Source organism: Lepisosteus oculatus, chromosome 15 (assembly GCF_040954835.1).
Source record: "Lepisosteus oculatus isolate fLepOcu1 chromosome 15, fLepOcu1.hap2, whole genome shotgun sequence".
In the NCBI taxonomy this organism is placed as follows: Eukaryota; Metazoa; Chordata; class Actinopteri; order Semionotiformes; family Lepisosteidae; genus Lepisosteus; species Lepisosteus oculatus.
In genome coordinates, this window is record NC_090710.1 from 20,882,724 (window position 1) to 20,901,882 (window position 19,159).

A 19,159-nucleotide genomic window follows, 5' to 3' on the forward strand; every position below is an offset into this window, starting at 1 on the left:
AACTTTCAGTCCTACAAAGTCGTATGTCAGGATAGAATCTCCCATCGACTTATGTTTTAACTGCTTTATCCAATGCCGTGTAATTGGTGAAAAGGAGCCTCAGGCAGGGTACACTCTGGATGGGATGCCAGTCTATCGCAGGACACACGCAGACACAAAAACAGATGCATACACCCACAACGGGGCCAATTTTCCCAGAAGTTAATTAACTTACCAGTATACCTTTGGACTTTTGGAGGAAACTGAAGCACCCAGTGAAAAGCCACATAAGCACAGGGAGAACATAGAAACTCCATGCAGATAGCACCTCAGAAATTGAACCCAGAGTCCCAGCACTGCAAGGCAGCAATGCTAAACACTGCACCACCATGCCATAACCTAGACACAATTCATTATGTGTCGAAATCATACATTTTTGTAAAAGAAGTGGAAATTCCTGAAGATTTGTGGATATCTTTTCTTTCTCTTAATTGAACAAGAAAGCCCACCAATTGACTGAAGCTCTTCTTTCTATAGCAGCTTCAGGGTAACTTCTGACAGGAAGGCTCACAGGATGAAAATGATAAAAAAAAGGTTCAGTGCCTAGGAGCCACTAGTGCAGTATTCTGCCTCAAATGATCCTTTTATTTTTTCATTGCCATATGACAGTTGCTATGGAATGTATACCTCATTTAAATATTCTTAATGTTTTTTCTTAATTCAACGATGCACTGTCAATCATAGCGCTATGCAAATCTAAACTTTTTAAACGTCATGTCTGATGGTGATATCCTGCTCTCATTAAAAATTTTCCTCTCTTGCTGTAGTTTTGAAAGTGAGTTGTTTTTATGAGCACTTAATGCCCATGCTACTCAAAGCTACCTGAGGCTCCTGCACTTCCTTCCTTTCTACTGCAGTGTCAAGATGGAACAAATTTTTAACATAAAAACCATTTAACATAAAAAAATTAATAACAGCTGATGCTACACTCAGAGCTTCAGGGGATAATGGAAACATTCATACAGATTTCATGAGAAACAAAAATGATACAAAGATGTATGGAGCCTGGGAGGGGCCAACAGTAGGAAAAAAAATTATAAAGAGGAAATTATTTACAATTCGTGGGCACGAAATAACTAAATCTTTCCCTCGTTTTCTTTATTTTGTGCGCACGAACTGTAAAACGTTCCCTCGATATAACTTTTTTTCCTACCGATGGCAAGTGTTAAAATAGTTTCAAAAGCTTTTTAAATGTGTGTCATTTAGTAGATTCATATTTTGCCAATGGTAAAGAAAGGAATTGCTTATCATTCTGAAGCTGGTTAATATTTTAATCTGCAAATTGGGGGAAATAAAATGCTCTTTCCGTCTCTCTTTAACAATTGCTGCAGTGGATGACAGCAGGCCGAGGAATCGTCCATGCTGAAATGCCTGTCTCAGACGAGCCACTGCATGGCCTTCAGCTCTGGGTGAATTTGAGAAGCTCAGAGAAGATGGTAGAGCCACAGTATCAGGAGCTGAAAAGCACAGAAATACCGAAACCCAGCAAGAAGGGAGTGACAGTGGCTGTTATATCAGGCGAAGCTTTGGGAGTAAAGGTCAGAACTTTTGCTATAACCTATCCAGTTTGTTTTCACCACACCATCACCACACAATGGAAACGGATGAACTTAGTGTCACTGAAAGGCCTTGATCACTTCATGGAAGGGAAGAGTATGGACATTTCAAATTCTGTGCTTGCCTAGTGTATGGTTTGCATTTATTATTTATTTTTTAAATAATGGACCAAAGGCCTGAAAGACACTGCGTATGCTGTGGGCACAATGAAACCACAATGAAGCCTTGGAAATAATTTATTGTAGATCACAGAAATGATAAAAGTTGTGCAAGTGTTTTCTCCAGTTTTAAAATGGGTTTATTGCTAAATTTAAAAATGGAAAGTTAAACCAGGTAGGGTAATATGTTAGAAATGTTCTTTTTTCTGAATACTTTCTCCTAAACCAGTGCAAACTGAAGTTTATAATCATTTTAAATAATCCTGAAACATTTCAAGGTCAGCTTGTGGAAAAGATTTTATCTCCTCATGTAATGCATTTCTGTAGAAGTCTGTGATTCGGCACTTACAGTTTAGTGCTGGGATTTTTCCTTTTTGGCTGGGTCACTTACAGTTGATTGATGAAAGAGGTTCAGTAGGTTATATTAAATTGGCAGGCTTTAATCATATTGAGCAGTTTATTAGTGTAGGATTCATACCAAATCAAGCGGTACAGTCATCCATGGAACACACGCATGCATAAACACTTCCTCGTTGACTTATTGCTGGCAAGAGTGAATTTAAATAATTCTTAGATTAAAGTAAAACTCTTGGCAAGTTATGGGCCAGCTTCATAAACTTTACTGCCACAGTGCCACAGTGAGTTACAAACTGTTTTTTTCTTCTCTATTAAGAAGACAAGACAAAGTGCTTAAAAGATATCAGAACAGACGTTAAAATGTAGAAAGCGCTGGCTGCAAAAACACTCATCTGACAATATAGACCATACTGTAAGTAATGCTCGTTATGTATGCACAATTACAGTTCTAAATTATTTTGTTTACATTTATTATAATCAAGTACTTTTGAATACCATTTGATATATTCAATTATTAATAATTAATTTCCAGTCATGTGAGCATATTCGGTGCAAGTGATTTTCTGTTTTTTACATAAAAGTATGAAGTGAAGTAATTCATTGTGATTCAATAGAACTCTAACTTACACTAGAGATTAGATTGAGAATTTAAAACCCTTCCAAATCACGTTCTTGGAAAGACCTTTATGGAAGCTTCGAGAAAGAAACATTACTGCACTCTTGCATGCGACCAGATAGAAAAAACTTGAGCAAATAAGTTCAGAATAAATAATACTAAAAAAATACTACACAGAATATCAAAATAGTTCATTAATTAAAAACAGAATATTCATTAACCATACAATCCTCCAAGACGATAATGAAATATTTTCCATTTTGTTAGACACCTTAATTACAGGGCTTTCCTTGCAAATTTATAGATTGTCCACTCATTATGAAAGAGCACTTATTCCTAGGAAGGGTTGAAGCCCCCTGGCATTTGTGGCCTAAAGCAGAACTACACAGCAGTCCATAGCAGAGAATACATACACATTTACAGAGTTTAGAGACAACAATTAATCTACTCAGTGTGCTGTTGGAAGGTGTGAAGAAAACAGATCACCTGGAGAAAACCCACACAACACACACAACACTGGGTAAATGTTCAAACACCATGCACAACATGCTCCTGGCCAGAACTCAGCCCCTAAGACCTATAAAGCAGCTGATCTTAAATAAAAGGTAAAAGGTTAAATGCGCACAGGTAGGATTGATCTTCATCCTGATTGTGTCGTCACAGCAACCAGTTGACAGTTTGAGTAGAAGCTTGGCTGGTTGCCATGGTGCTGTGGGTGAGCAAATCAGCATTCCCATTGGAGCTGGTATGACACAAGTGCACAGATTTTCAGGTTTCTGTGATTGCTTCCTCACTTACATTAGGTGATGAACTGCTTTGCAAATTGTGATCATTGTAGGTGAATCACTCCTGTTTGAGGACTGTTTTATCAAAGTAGGTCCAACCTTGGTTGATATCATTCTAGCGGCAATATGATTCCTAATAGCTTCCATCGGGAATGTTAATAGCCACCTGACCACCATTTTGTTGGCGAAACCCACACTACCATTGACTTGGGAACTGCTGCGCAATGCAATTACAGAACGGTGAACTAGTGTTCCTACAGTAGCTCTCATTTCAGTCACTGTGTCTGCCTGAGAGCCATTTTGTTCTGTTATCAACATGGTTATGACAGACTGCTCCAAACTTGGGACGTACACTATTATGTTGGAATATAATTCTCATGAAAATAATGTTAAAATGTTGAAATAGGAATCTCTAAGACCAAGATAGCTGCTTGGTCACTATTGTGTTGTCAAAATTCAAGTGGTTTAAGAACCGCTACCCTTGACTTGAAATTTGGAAGATTTCATCACTCTAAAGGCTGTTTCAGGTTGGTGCCTCACTTGTTGCAGCAATAAATGTTTATGCCATCAATGGGTCATCATACTGTATGCTTGGTAAAACATACCTTGTACCTTTAATGGCTCTTCTTCAAGAACTGTTTGACTGTTGAACTGCAAACTTAGTAGGTATAATTAAAATTGCGCCATTATTTGCATTTCACTCACACTGTTAAAATAAATGTATATGTACTGGCTTCCAAACAGCTTGTAGTTTACTAGTTATTTATGTTTTTAATTAATTTTTGGTATGGTAACACTATTTCCATTAATCTAAGCTGTCCAGAGGACCTTGATTTATTGAATAATAAGTCAATATGCCAGTACTGAAATGTATTTATTCACATTTTGTGAAAAATTATTTTGGAGATTTGACTCAACTCTTGTTAATTGGGAGATTAGATCATAATTCAAACAGATAAAGCTTGTTTAGGTTTCAAGGCTGTATTTGGGTGTTTAAATTAAGTACTGTATAAATCATGAGTTTTTTAACGGCTACATTAAGTTTGACAGATTAAAGCTTTTTCTCAGAAATGTTCAACTGGATTGAAAAAGGCAAAGGTTAATGGAATCTAGAATGCAGCAATAGAATGAACACTGTTGATCCAGACAGTGTAGACTGCTTAGAGGGTTGCTGAGTGGTTTAGCAGTCTTTTCTAAGTACTGTAAGATTGTAAACACTGCATTGTAATCCCACATTATAACTGTTTTCTGATGCATTGCCTGAGAGCATCTGTTTTGTTGTACATTTTTGTCATCAATCCAGTACACAATTGTGCAAGTGAATGTGACTGCAGGGAAAGTGATGGTTTCTGCTGTAGTAACACTACATGCTGTATAATTCACAAGGTCTCTTTTTTAAAAAAAAAGCAATGACAATGTCTTTATGAACTGCAGAATGCATGTGGTAATGGTTTAGTAGACATAATTGATAGCAGTCTCAAATAAAAGCTTAGCATGCAAGGAATGCTAAGGAGTTTCACATTTAAGATGTTTTTCATTATTCAAACAAAACGATAGTATCTTTTTAGGAAAGGGGGTAGACATAGATTGTTTAGGAAAATTTATTTATTCCATATGCTTTGTTTTGTGTAACTCATTCTTTCATACTGGTTCTAAATACCACTTAGTCAGTGTTTTTTTATGTGCATTGTTGATGTACACAGATATAGTTGCTGTTGGTCAGTTAATTCTAAACCATACGTTGCAAGAATACACTTGAGCAGTTCCAGTTTTAATCTGACTGTTTCCTAAGATAAAATGCTCAAATTTTACACAAATAAGAAGATATTTCATTCAGGAAGAAACTAATTTAGTTTTCATTTACTTCTATGTGAACTGTACCTTGTTCACAAAATTTGTCTACGTTTAGACATCTTTTTACGTACCTCTGCCAAAAGTTAGAATTTCAAAAATAAGAATTTCATACTGCGATAGAGATAAAATACCTAGAGGTTATAGTCTGAGGAGACATGCTGAATTGTCTTTTAGTTTGTAACATATAAGAGTGACACAAACAAATCAAAGATTTACTTTTCTCTTTTTTCCAAGGACTGTTCATATCATGGTTTTAACACTTTTAAACCAGGTCTAGGACAGAATGGTGACATGGTGGTTAGCACTCTTATCTCGCAGCCCTTTTGGTCTTGGGTTTGATTTCATATAGGGGTGGCTTTTTGTGTGCATATTCTCCGGTATTAACATGAGTTTTCTCTCACCTCCTAAACATATGCTGGTTGGGTCACTTTTTGTCTCTAAATTGTCCCTGTATGCTTGTGTGTCTTGTGATGCCCTAGAGAGATCATATGCACAGTTTAGTCCCACCTCGCACTATGTACTTCTGAGATAGACTAAGGGCTGTTCTAAATCTTACCAGTTTTTGGATAATGGATGGATGAGCAAACCTTTTTATGAAAGTTATTCCTAGTACTCGTTGCCTTTGAAAATACTGAAAAAATATGAAACTAAAAAGCCTACTGTATGGTTTACATACTGTACTTAAAAAACTGTATTTCATGATCAGCCAGCATAAATTTAGAATTTCTTTTATTGTCGAAATTGCAAACAAATTATATACATTTATATATTTTTTAAAAAAGCTTTTAATATTCACAGTGACTTAATCATTACTGCATATCTGAAAGTGTAAAAGTGACACATATTGTCATCACTATTCAGTTTTTGTTGTGGTGCAGTGGTAAAATATGAGAAGGCGTGTCGGCTGGACAGGCCAAAGAGCCCAAGGACTTAATCCTAGTGAGCCAACGAGGAGAAACGAGAGCGAGTGGAGAGAGCCGAGCAAGATATGCACTGTTCAGCTAGGCTGAAGACTTTGCACAACTGTCATGCCCAGTACACCTAGAGGGCGCTCTGCTTCTCTCCTGTTCCTAGTTCCCTGTGATTGTTCATGTCTTTCTGGTGTCTTGTTGTGTAGCCTATTTACTTCCTGTTTCTGCTCTGCTCCTCGCTCAGCACTGACGTTCAGATGTCCTGAGACTCGCCTAGCACCAGGTCGCTCCTGTCTGTGGCCTGAGGGCATAGGTTTCTATACGGCATTTCCTGATCAGCTGAGCCCAGGCTAACCCCCATCTCGCCGCTAAGCATAGGGTCTTTATTACTTTCCTGCCATTCCACGATTCGTCCCTTGAGACATCCGTGACACTAACAGGGCAGAGAAGGGCAGGGGAGCTGCGTGGCCAAGCAAGGCAGGAGAGTTGGGGTTCTGCAACTCTGCTTATCTGGTTCAAAGCTGGGCTGTAGTGGGAATAGGTGGGAGACGGGTAGCGGGCTGGCAGTGTCGTTTGAAACATGGATAGACGTACTAAATTGGGTAGATCATCCTTCTCTTAGGTGGACCGGGACAGTATGTGCTACGAGCACTTCCCTGGAGGAGAAGGAAACTCAATGACAGAGCACCAGACTGGAGGCAGATCAGCGTTTAAATATCCAGGAGTTGATGGGATGATCAGACCGTTAGGTGTGAGAAGGTGGCTGGGACAACCAGCCCAAAAAAGTCCTCACAGCACTGGAAAGCGTTCAACTCCTCGTGAAAATGTGGCTGTTTACCGTGGAAACCGAGGGCTGTGAGCTGTGGCTCATCAAGGTGTAACAGTTTTCTGCTGGTTAAGCAGACAAGGAAATTCAGTGTTAAGTGAGAACAGTTCACATTTAAAAAAATAAAATCATATTGGGTTGTGGTTGCATAAAGATAGGAGCAGTGCAATGTAGTTCACAGAGTATAATAAAGTTCACAAGGTTTATTAAAGGCTACAGACACAATACTAATGCCAACTACAGTACCGACTAATATGGTCTATAAAAATCTAAATGACAAGCATAATAAATTACTTAACCGATCCAGGATAGTCACATGAGACAAATGGGATAAAATGAAAATGGTAACATGTGCATCAGTGGAGGACAACCCTTTTGGTTTTAAGTTTATGTCTTTCAGAGTCCATCCATCCATTTTCTAATTGCTTCTTCCAATTCAGGGTCATCGGGGGAGCTGGAGCCTATCTCCGACTGGTCTTGGTGTGACTGTGTGTGTTTCTGTCTGTGTGTCTCCCACGTTGGCGTCCTGACCACAGTGGATCCTGCCTTGTGCCTGTTGCTCTGTATTAGATACTGTAGATAGGCACTTCTGTATTAGATAAAATGTTTAGAAAATGGAAGGATACTTTATTTTGTCATTTTTATAAGCGGGTAACATTAGGAAAGGTCTGAATACTTTTGTAAGCTCTATTTTTACCAACTAAATATGTGCTCACGTCCAAATGGTTCCATCTAGACTCGATTATGGTTTCTTTCACATGTGACGAATGATTTCATGTAAAATTGCTTAATTGAGAAAAGAGTATCAATATATTATTTAAAAAATATTCTGATTAATTATTTATAATATATAAATACATATTATGATTAATGCCAAATAAACAGTGTACATGATTTTCAAATGTTTTTGTTTTTGTTGCAGATTGTAAAATATTTTTTGCCTGCTGCAAATAGGCTAATAATTCTGTTTTGCTAATTAGGAAACTGTCATAGTTTCTGTTGTGTACGTATTTGGAAATGTGTTTTTTGTTTAATTCATGCAATAAAAGATAACATGTCACAAGGAGATCATGGTCCCCAATGCAAATTTAAACATATTTTGCAGAGTGCGCTGCCCATCAAAATCATATTATCTTCACAGGAGTTGTACAGTATTTCTCACTACATAACTGCAATCTTATCAGCCCAGCAAGAACCTTCCTCACATTGTTTTTTTTAACCTCTTAACCTTTTTTTTGCTTTCTTAGCAAATTATACATGAGAAATTATGTGCTAAGGAATTATTTCTTATTTTGCCTTTTCTTTTTCAGTCAAAAATCTATACAAGGACTCCAACCATATATCTCGATTTTAAACTGGAGCCTGGAGCAAAGCATGTCCAAGCAGTTCCTTTAGGTAAGACTATAAAATTACTAAATAATATATGATATATCAAAATCAAATAGTAATTAGTTAATTAGTATTTAAAATAATAGTCACTGAATCAGTGAAAACACAAAGGAGTGAACTAAAAATTGATTTCCACTAAAAAATAATTAAAATCTGTTTTAATTAAAATTTAAAAAATGTCACACTCTATGTCCTATTTACTCTATTTATTTAAAATTTCGATGTCACTGGTGAATTTCTGTGTGGATGGAGGGCAGATTGATAATCGTAGATAACTTTTATATAAAAAAGCATATTATTAAAATGTCGTTTTTGTATATTGAATGAAAGACTTCCTTTCTTTGCAACTAGACACTTCGATTGCGTTTGTGGTAAGAAACTAATTCATTAAAGATGACTTGTCAGACTGGCTGTAAGGAAATTGCCAGAATCAGTTCCAGAGATTTTCAGATACAGCAAATCTGCATTTTTTTTTCAACTCAGCTTTTATCCTAATGGACAATGTCTAAGATCTTTTTCATAAATACCTTTATTTGCAATAGTAAAAGTACTGTACTGTAAATGTTTTTTCCTTGCTGTCATGTATTCATGTCTTTTTTGCAAGCTTACAGTGACGTCACTCTTGTCCCTATCTTGTCCCTATCATGTCCCTAGGACTATACTGTACATCTTCCTTTATTCATATCATTGAGAAGCTAACTTTTATTGCTTAAATTGATTTTGGTTAGTTGTGCCTTGCTGATCTCTGAGCAATTAAGGTTAAAAAAGAGGAAGAAAAATACCCTAAGGGTATAATTTTTTATAACTTTAAAGTGTAACAAAACAGGACGTGTACTTTTTCCCTTCTTCGTGTGGTTACAGGTGCAAAACTATGAGAAAAATGTTGTCTGAAAATCCTGATTGGGATTCTAGTTATGTGTTTGCCATGGAAAGTCTGAAAGGGAATTTGGGAACACCGCAGTCTTCTAAAACATAAGAACCCTGTTTTTTTCCCTTTGCACTACAGGGTCAGTATTCTTGTACTGTTTTTATTGGGGATTTATTAACTTTTGTTTGAAGCCATGCAGCTAGCTTCCTTGCGAAGACAGGTATGGCAAGTCAGTTACAAAAGAAAGACATTATACCAGCCACCGTAACAACAGACCACTTTCTGGGGGACAGCTGAATAATTTCATCGTAGGAAATCAACATAAGAGCTACAGTAGATCCTTAAAGGGCTGTTAGGTGGACTCTGGAGGCACTTTAAACAGAGCCTGTACTTGTGTTCCCCAGTTTTTCCAGCAGGTTCTTCCTACAGACCAGTACAAGCACTAGGAGCTGGACTGTCTGCAGTAAATTGAGGGAGGTGCGGGACCACCGAGTACTGCAGCTACTGTACAAGCCCCCACCCACACAATGAAATTATAGGGAGAGGGAGTGTCTTGTTGTGAAGTGCGCTGTTGCACAGCATCTCAAAGAGGTCTCTACGGTGCCAGTGTAGTAACCATTGCACAGAGGTTACCATTACTAACTGGTAAAGGGTGAACGATAAAGTCACGTGGATTTGGTGTGTTTCAGGATTGTGTTAGCTTGCGGCTCATTTTCCTTTTTCTTTGTTGTATACAATGTAACTTTCATACCTAAGAGTGAAGAAATAATCAACAGTGATGTGGGGCGGCTCTCAAGAGGGCCACAGGTTCTAGGTGGGGCCCCCGAGCACAGACACACCACACACACAAAATTTAAAGTGAAACAATAAATTATGAACTGATCTTTACGATAGCCTTGTGCAGTAGCAAAAAAAAAGGCTGTTCCAGCTGGCGCCCTGGGAAGTTGGGAAAATAAATAGAGCGTGCTGTAGCAGAAAGCTGGAAGCTGGAACTACAGCCATGAGAAAAATAAGAAAAACCCTCAGCCTGGAGGCAGATGCTGGGGTGATCTGACCCTTAAAATGCTACTCCTGGTCATCGCCATCTCCTTCCTCATTCGGCCCTCTGTTTATTCACACTGGAGTAGGATGTGCACCTGATGCCTGTTCCAGTTACAGATTGCCATTTTAGGCAGAGGGAAAGCTTTGGAAACAAACCATATGAGACTACATCTCTTGAAGCACTTGCCTGCACGGCATCACACAACCGTCGGGAGGTTGGGGGTTTCCCATTTCACATGAAGTAATCATATCCCATGGACAAACTAGCTTACAGAATGGTTTAAGCTAACTCATTTTAAAAGATGAATCAGTGTTTGGCATTGACCCTGCAAGATTATAATTCTGATTTTGTTTCTTATTCTTGTTCATTTAAAACCTGAAAAATTAAAATATTTATTTGTGACCCTCAGTGTACGATTTGCTTTAATAAAATAACAAGTTTGATTTTCTTGTTTAGACAAGTAATTAAGCGACCTAATGTTAATATTTATGATCTAGCAGTGGTATACTCCAGCCAATACTTACAGAATTATTATGATAACAGAGTTATTTTAGGCTGTTGTTACCATCATTACATCTTAAACCTATCTAACCTATCTAACTCTGTTCATATATTAACAATGTTAATAATTGTACATATCAATAAATATTTTTTACTCACTTTTTACTAATAACCCTTTCATATTTGCCCAGTGTCTTAAAAATTCATGATTTCTGAAATAAATATTTAATACATTACATAGTTGTGGGAAGACAAATCATGTCATATGCTTTACATTATGTGAAATAACAAAAATGCTTTATAACTTTACTAACTGTGGGTAACTGTGGGTGGTATTATAATATAATCTTAGTTCTGTTCCACTGCTGTCACAGCAACTGCTTTCCTTTAATTCCTGTTCCAATTTTGTCCTTTTTATCCCTTCAGAACTTATCCCATTGCCTTACATACTTGGAGCATTTTTCTTTTTCATCCTGTCTGGTTCTGCCTTCTCCATTGGATTTTCTCTCATCCTGTCTTGTGACGGTTTCCCCCCTAAAGTTCCTATCTCATTATCCTTCAAGGCGTCAGATGATTGAATTGAATAGTGTCTGGTAACTCGAAGAGGAACTCTATAAAAATGTTTGCTTTTAATGCTCAGATCCAAATTACACAGTCTTAGGTATGGATTGTTTATCTACAGTATATGTAAAATGACATTTTGTATTATTATATCAATGTATTTATAATAAATTAATAACTATTTTAAAAATATATTCTGTAGCTAGTGCTGGAATTGGTCAAATATACTTTCTTAATTTAAAATATATACAGTATGGATTATTTTGAGCTCCAGACTTTTAGATGGGATAATATGTAAAGATAAAAGGGTCTAATAGCTAATTTTAAGAAAGTACAGTATCTAATATGGGATCTAGGAGTTGCAGCTGAGGCTAGGTCTTATCATTACCTCCATGTGACCGACTGGGATTTCCCAAATGGCAGCGAAGAATTGACTGAGCTCCCCCGATGGTTGGGTGGGTTTGGTCCCCTGCTCTCTCTTGGGTCAGGGGATCACAGCGACCCCTGCAGATTCCCTTTGACTTGCTCATGGTGCCATAGGACAAAGATGTTCCTCTGCTTCAGTCGTCACATGTCAGGAGGCGCGTGTCTCGAAGGTGGGGAAGGGGGTGATGCTGCCTGTGTCTTTCACCCTCATGTGCAGTTGCAGTGTTTGCAGCCATGAGCCAAGATGTGGAAAACGCACAACTGAAATAAAGAGTTGGCTTATTAATATACATTAAATCTACAGTAGGTTTTCAGTTCCTGGTCTTGGAGAGCTCTATCCAGTCATTCTTATAGGCCACCGCAGATAATCTGTTATTTAAAGACTGGGAACAACTGTCTGGGCAGGAAAGCAAATAACGCTTCAATGAAGGGAACACTGGTTCTTGAAGGCTGAAGGATATTCTGATTTCCGTTCCAGACCTGTTAAATTGATTACAGTTATATTGTTCCAGACCTTTAAAAACTGATGATTTGAAGGCTACTGTACCTACAGTACAAACCCTGATGGACAGAAGTTCTCCAGTTGTCTGGGACACCACTGTATTATGTTATACAGTACCTAATACATGGAGAGGGACCTAATATAGACTCATTTTTCTGTCCTTCTCTAAAATAAGCTTTTCCTCTTTCACATTCATAAAAATATTAAATATGAACATTCTGAACTTCCCCTGGTTGGATAAAATTATTGCCCTGCAGTAGAGTATTTTTGAAATAAATAACATATTTTTCTCCTTCTGCCTTTTACTTTAAATTTTTCTTAACAATTTTAACTCTCACTAGGGTGGACTGCTTTTATTTATACACTCTCTGGAAATATTCATGTTGGTAAGTGAACATTCTACTGTATGTCTATAAGTAAACTTTCTTGTTTATTAATTTCAATAAATAATCTCAGTTTTATAACTTTTCCCCACGGATACTCTTCTCTCACCCCACCAGGCCCAATCTAGTTTTCAGTCTGCTAACCTTGTTAGTGAAATGGTTGATTAAGTAAACCTAAGGCACTTATGTCACCCTGAGCAGCAGAGGCACCTGTTCAGTTCAGTAGACTGAGGGGAGAATCCACACGGTGCTTTTTCACCATCCTAATCCCGTGATCTTTGTCTCTGAAACTAATGACACCGCAGTGTGATAGTCCACAGGACAACACGGTGGTGCAATACGGGGTGCTATCTGCATCTTGCCTTGCACCCATTTTGTGCTGGGATAGGATCCCATTCTCCCACAACCTTGTATTGCATAGAGCACTTAGTAAATGGATTGACGGATGATTGGCCATCATCACATGGACACAATAAATTTCCCCTAATGCTGAGAGATAAAAAATCAGATTGGTTTCCATCACGGAGGATCATGTTAGAAATTAATTTCACAACGTTCTTTTCAAATTCATTTTCCTTAATAATTGAGTGAATCCAAAAGTCAAAATCTGAAAGCAGGCCTCTTTAAGAAATTCTGTAGTTTGGAGTTATTCATTGACTGATTTTATTTTATTTTTATTTCAAGGCTAAGCTATTCCAATACTAAATATACTGTAAAACTGACATGTGAAGCCTAAAAGGCCACAGCATTCCTGATTTTGTCCTTTTTAAGGTTTTCCTTTATGGTTTTGTCTTTCTGCTTAAAAAAAAAACTTGAATTATGTTAAATAATTATACTGTATTTGCAGGTGTGTTTATTGGCTGTTACTTCAGTTTTCCACATTTAAAAAAAAAACAAATTTAAGATTAAGATGACATTTTAAAAGATGACATTTCAAAAGTTTTGAAATGTCACTTTCTCTACTGACGTTTCTACAGTTAACTACAGTTTAACTACAGTAAACTACAGTTTAATGAGTTGCCATGGGTTGTTTAGAATAAAGGCTGTTGAATTACAGTGAGCTCATGGCTTCAAAATTATAATAATAGAAAAGAAATTGTAGTGTTAGGTGTCTTTGCTTTGCGATAGATGGTTATTTAAGGAAATGTGTGCGCTTAGTATAGAATAACCATTCATTGAATTTATGATCTATATACTTCCACTTGTAAAAATAGAAAGCAACTCTAACTTGATTATATAGCTTTTTAATGAGTGTAAAGAAAGTCAGTAGAATACAACTATAAATGTATAAATACTAAAAGTATTCAGACTATTGAATAGTTTTCACATTTTGATGTCTTAAAACTTGCAAAAATTATGTTTATAAATAGCAATTAATATTTTTTACATACACAACGTATTCCACACATTTAAATAAAAAACAACAAGGAAATCTTTCATTTAATATGAAAGAAAAACTGAAAAGTCATGACTGCAGAATCATTAAAACTCTTTGCGAACCTAAATTAATTTAGGTACACAAAATTACATTAATAAACCACACAATTAACTGAGCAGAATCTATCTCTGCCAAAATTGTCTGTGTGCAAAAATACAGTATTTGTTCAGATTATTCCAGAATAAATTCACCTACAGTATCTCTGTAAGGTTCCTCAGTGAGGTAGTGAGTTTCAAGCAAAAATTCAACATTGAAAAACAAATAGTTTTTAGAATAGCTCAGGGATAGAATTCTACAAAAGCACATATCAGGAGAAATGTATAAAACAACTAATAATCCAATAATATAATGTAACTTTGAAAGAGCTACACAGTTCAATGGCAAAGACGATGTGTGTCAGTCCACAATATCCCAGTCACTCCACAAAGCTGACCTGTGTGGCCAAGTGGAGTTTTCAAGAGAACACTGAGTGATCCTGTAAAAACGTGGAAAAGGTGTTGTGGTCAGATGTGAAATTGGAAGTCTTTTGTCTAAATGTCAAATGTTACATTTGGTCCTATCCCAAAAACAACACATCTCCCAGTCAACACAATCCCTAGAGATTTTTTGCATAATTCTTTGTATAATTCTTTACATGTTTTATGATATTATTTACTTTAAAATGAGGTAAATAGACATTGTACTTATAACTTTATTGCAATGGAAAACCTCTAAATTAGGTCGTTAATACAGAGAACCACTGTTTTCTGCAGGAGTAAGCTGGAAGACTCTACAATCCTCACTACTGCATGTTTCATCTTATTGTATTTAGCTTTCATTTAAAATTTTTAAGTACAGTACAACCAAAAATATTCACAAAACAAATACTGCAGATTTTTTATTTCACATTGGCTGTTGTTTTTTTTTGGAGGTCCTGATGATGATCAGAAAAAAATTGAACCTCATTACACTGTTGTGTTTGGTGACGGAGATACTGTGCAGGTTGAAAACAAGGTACCATTTCTTGGAATATACTCTGTACAACATTCAAATTCTTACCTTCACTTTTTTCCTATAATGTTTCATTTGTTAAAGCTTTTTCCTTTAGTGTTTCTCTAGTTTTGGAAATCTTAAAAAAAGACTTTAGACGGGCTTCATCATATTTAAGTTTATCAGGAACTCGATAACTCAGATCAACATATTTTTAAAACTGAATTGCAGTTTTTGTTTCACATATAATGTATTAAGTTTGAACACTCATGTTTTGATTAAAATATGTATGAGACAATTATGTGTATACAGTACATTTAACAAAATGAAAGGGGTGAATACTTTTTCAAAGCACTGGAGTTGAATAAGGTCCCCAAGTAGAAACAAGATATTTTCAAATAGGTGGGCTGTCAGCAATCATTGAAGGAAGTAATTGAGTCTCTGTGTCTGATCTAATCAAAGGAATTTCAAGCCTTGGGGCATTACAGGGGAAGTCTGTAGAAGTGCATGTTGTAAGGTTTCATGTAAGATCCTCCTTGTCAATTTGTCAAGGATGAATGAAGTACCATGGAATGAGTATGGAGTGATTCAGTCGGCTAAGTGCAGAAGAGCCACACCACGTGTGAGAATGTTGAAGTGCAGGCCAGCTTTCAATCCTGTGTGTTACCAGCGTTAAACTGGTTTAACTGATAGCTAAACCTTGACCTTTTTCTAAAGAAGGTGACGACTGAATTATGTGAGCACATTCTTGTTCAAAAATGCTGTGCACTATAAATAACCATAAGAATAGTAACACATGCAAATGAGAGGAGACTATTCAGCCTGCCTCCCATGTTTGGTAGTTTAGTGGCTAAGTGAAACTAATATTTTATGCAACTGTTCCTATAGTGCTAAGGGTTTGGCCCTCGACCATTAAGCATTAGTAGAACCTCACTATATTTCAATTTCACACTTTATATTGGTCGTTTGTTATATAACCCAAACATTTTCATTGCTTTCCAGCAATTTCATGGTGAGGATAAAGTGGAATTGACATAAATGTGTCACTTTCTGCAGGTCTTAGACGCCTGTGCAAAATACATAGTACATGTTCATTTGCAATGTATCTGCCCTGTTCATGATTTTGTTTAAGTCTCTTTATAATTTCTTTGGCTGCTATTTTGGCTGCTGCTGTTTTGACACTCTGCTTATTTTTATAGCATAGCTGTGTTAAAGTATAAATTGTTGCAATACAGTAGATCAGGAACAGCAACAGGCCCAGCCAAAAGCTGTGACCCATAAGATGATGCTGTTTCCTGCATGTTAACCCGTTCTCAATACTTGAGCATCCTAGGTTATTAAATGTGAATAATATTGTTAAAACATACTTTGAGGTCTTTAGAGTGTTGATGTCTCTTCTAAACTTATTCAATGCCCATTTTCCCTACATAAATTGGTTAAGATCTTTAGTTAATAATTTAAAGCAAAGATTGTGAGAACATGTTTTTGGAATCCTGTGCAGTTCCATACATCTACAAACGTAAAATATCCACACCATGTGTCTTAAAATAGTTAATTCACCAGAAACTTGTGTCTGTGTATAGATTATAGATTGGAAATGGCATACAGCAGTGTTAAATCTGAACCTTTTGACACTCCCCAGTCTGTCACATTAGGGCCAGGTGAAAAGCCTCCTAACGTAAAGAAATTAAAATATTTTATGTTAGGAATTGCCTGGATGTTATCCAACATACTCAGACATGTTTTCTACATGTTTTAATGTTTCTACTTGTAAAGTCGTAGTCGTATTTGGGAAAGGATCTGCTACAAATAATTGAGTAGGGCCTTTAGCAAAACAGGTTTATACTGCACAACATGAGTGCAAATTTAGGAATAGAACCTTGAATGCATTAAGACTATTGGTTGCTATATGTAGTCATTTTGATTTTGTTTTCAGGATACTGAAGTGGCCCACTTTGTACTAATTGCTGGGGAGCCAATCAAAGAACCAGTAGTACAACATGGTAAGCAACAGAATTGGCATTAAGATTTAGCTAATCTGATTAATTCATTTTATCCTGCAATGTTGAAACAGCAATACTTGGCAGTGGAGTTAAGCACTGTCTTATGTTTTCGTCCCATCTCCCAATTGCATGCTGTTAGATTACAACATAAGACCGTGAGAAAAGGTGCAAAGGAGAGCAGACATTTTGGCCCACATAGCCAAAGAGTTAGTATTTAGTAGTTAGTATTGGTCAACTGACCAATTTTTAAATACATTTTCTATACTTATTAATTTAAACGCTGTGCTGCATAGAAAACTCATTTGATGTGATTTGATTCCCAACCATTTTAACCCGTTAAACTCGTTGTTTTGCAAATGTTATAATTATGTTTATTATTTTCCACTAGGTCCTTTTGTAATGAACACAGAGGAAGAAATACTACAAGCAATCAGTGATTATCGATCAGGGACCAATGGGTTTGAAAAGGCTAAGACTTGGCAGTCTAAGATTCGCGACATGTGAATACCTTTGTCACTGCATAATTTTGAGTATCAAGCTGAGAAAGCGATTACTAAGTAATACTTATATGTGTGTGTGTAAAAGCTGCAAACAGATATTTAAGACAGAGAAGTTCAGATCAATATAAATTCTGTATCTGCTCATCTGGAAAGGAATAAATACACATAGAATTGGATATTATTCATTTTTGTATTTATTAATGTGTTGAAAGGTGAGGGGTTCTATGGGTTTGATTCTGGCCGGGGATGCCTTCTGCATGGAATTTGCAAGCTCTCCATGTGGACTATCACCTGGTGCATCAATTTGGACCCACAGTCTACAGACGTGTTGTCTAGGTTCATCGGTATATCTAAATTTACCAATATAGTTAATTAACTGCTCTTCTGAAATAAACATTACCTAGTAAAAATGGATTGCCTTTATCCAGACATTAAATTCCATGCTTCCCTTATTTTTAAAAAAAGCTTACAATCAATAAAGCGCTGCAGTTCACATCATTAGAAGGAAATATTAGTCATGGATTCTGACCATGTACTTGGAACGCTTCATTTTTACCGACATAATGTTGTGTATGACCGTATCTGTGTTAATTGTTGTGATTATGTAGAGAAGCAACATATCTGGGTGCTTGCTCTATTCAGCCTATCTAGCCTCCTTGGTAGTTGGTAGTCAATTGATCCAAGAATGTCATCCAGCCATTTTCATGAAACTGAATAAATGTATGCTAAAAGACATTAAAATGAACAAATAAGTATTTGAACCAAAAGCATTTGTTGTGTTTTGAATGCCACGCAGTACACTTTCTGCTGATCGTATTTTGAAGTTGTCATATTTGGTGGTTGTTGCTATAAATGAATCAAGAACTTTTACAATACATTAGAAATGCACCAAGGTGGTATCAAGATGTTTAAGAGTTAACTAAATTAAAAAGCTACTGAAGAGGGAGATGAAATAAAAACGTTCAGTCATGTGTTCACCATGTGATGATTTTAACTTTGTGTTACACATTATTATGCTTATTTATAATTAAGTAAGGTCACTATACTGAGCTTTTAAATGCAAGATTAGATCTGTAAACTGCAGTGTAATTAAAGAGTGATACTGGGTATCGCTTTAAAGGTTTTTAAAATTTTTAGTGAATATAACGTAAGATGTCTTTAAATGTTGAAAACTGAAGATGGGATGACTGTTAATTTAATTACTTAAATATTATATCTTTTTCATATAGTAAATATTATGTTATATATTTACAGAATTATATTAACACAGTTATATTAACACAATTCTTTTATAACAGTAAATTTGAGTTGTTGTGTAATTAACTCTTTATTGAATAGTTCTTGGTTAGACATGTAATTTCCAGGCTGTGGAAGTTTCATATTTCAGGCTCACTTCTGCTGTAGAAGAATGATGTCTTACACTGAGAATGATTCAGATTCCCATCTCCTATTGGCTGCTGAAAAAAAGGGCTTG

The 19,159-nt window shown here is 36.3% G+C and overlaps 1 protein-coding gene across 5 annotated transcripts in view; it reads left to right on the forward strand.

The window, feature by feature from the left end:
• pir (pirin) overlaps window positions 1-18,452 on the forward strand; it is a 29,116-nt gene extending 10,664 nt beyond the window's left edge. For 4 of the 5 annotated variants that reach the window (XM_006639125.3, XM_015363972.2, XM_015363973.2 and 1 more), the window contains exons 5-10: window positions 1,371-1,577; window positions 8,414-8,498; window positions 12,734-12,778; window positions 15,124-15,206; window positions 17,119-17,185; window positions 17,574-18,452. In XM_006639125.3, coding sequence (XP_006639188.3) covers window positions 1,371-1,577; window positions 8,414-8,498; window positions 12,734-12,778; window positions 15,124-15,206; window positions 17,119-17,185; window positions 17,574-17,689 — 603 coding nt within the window. In that variant the 3' untranslated portion in view covers window positions 17,690-18,452. The remainder of the gene's footprint in view (window positions 1-1,370; window positions 1,578-8,413; window positions 8,499-12,733; window positions 12,779-15,123; window positions 15,207-17,118; window positions 17,186-17,573) is intronic. The other variant, XM_015363969.2, reaches the window with a different exon arrangement.
• The last annotated feature ends 707 nt before the right edge of the window (window positions 18,453-19,159 follow it).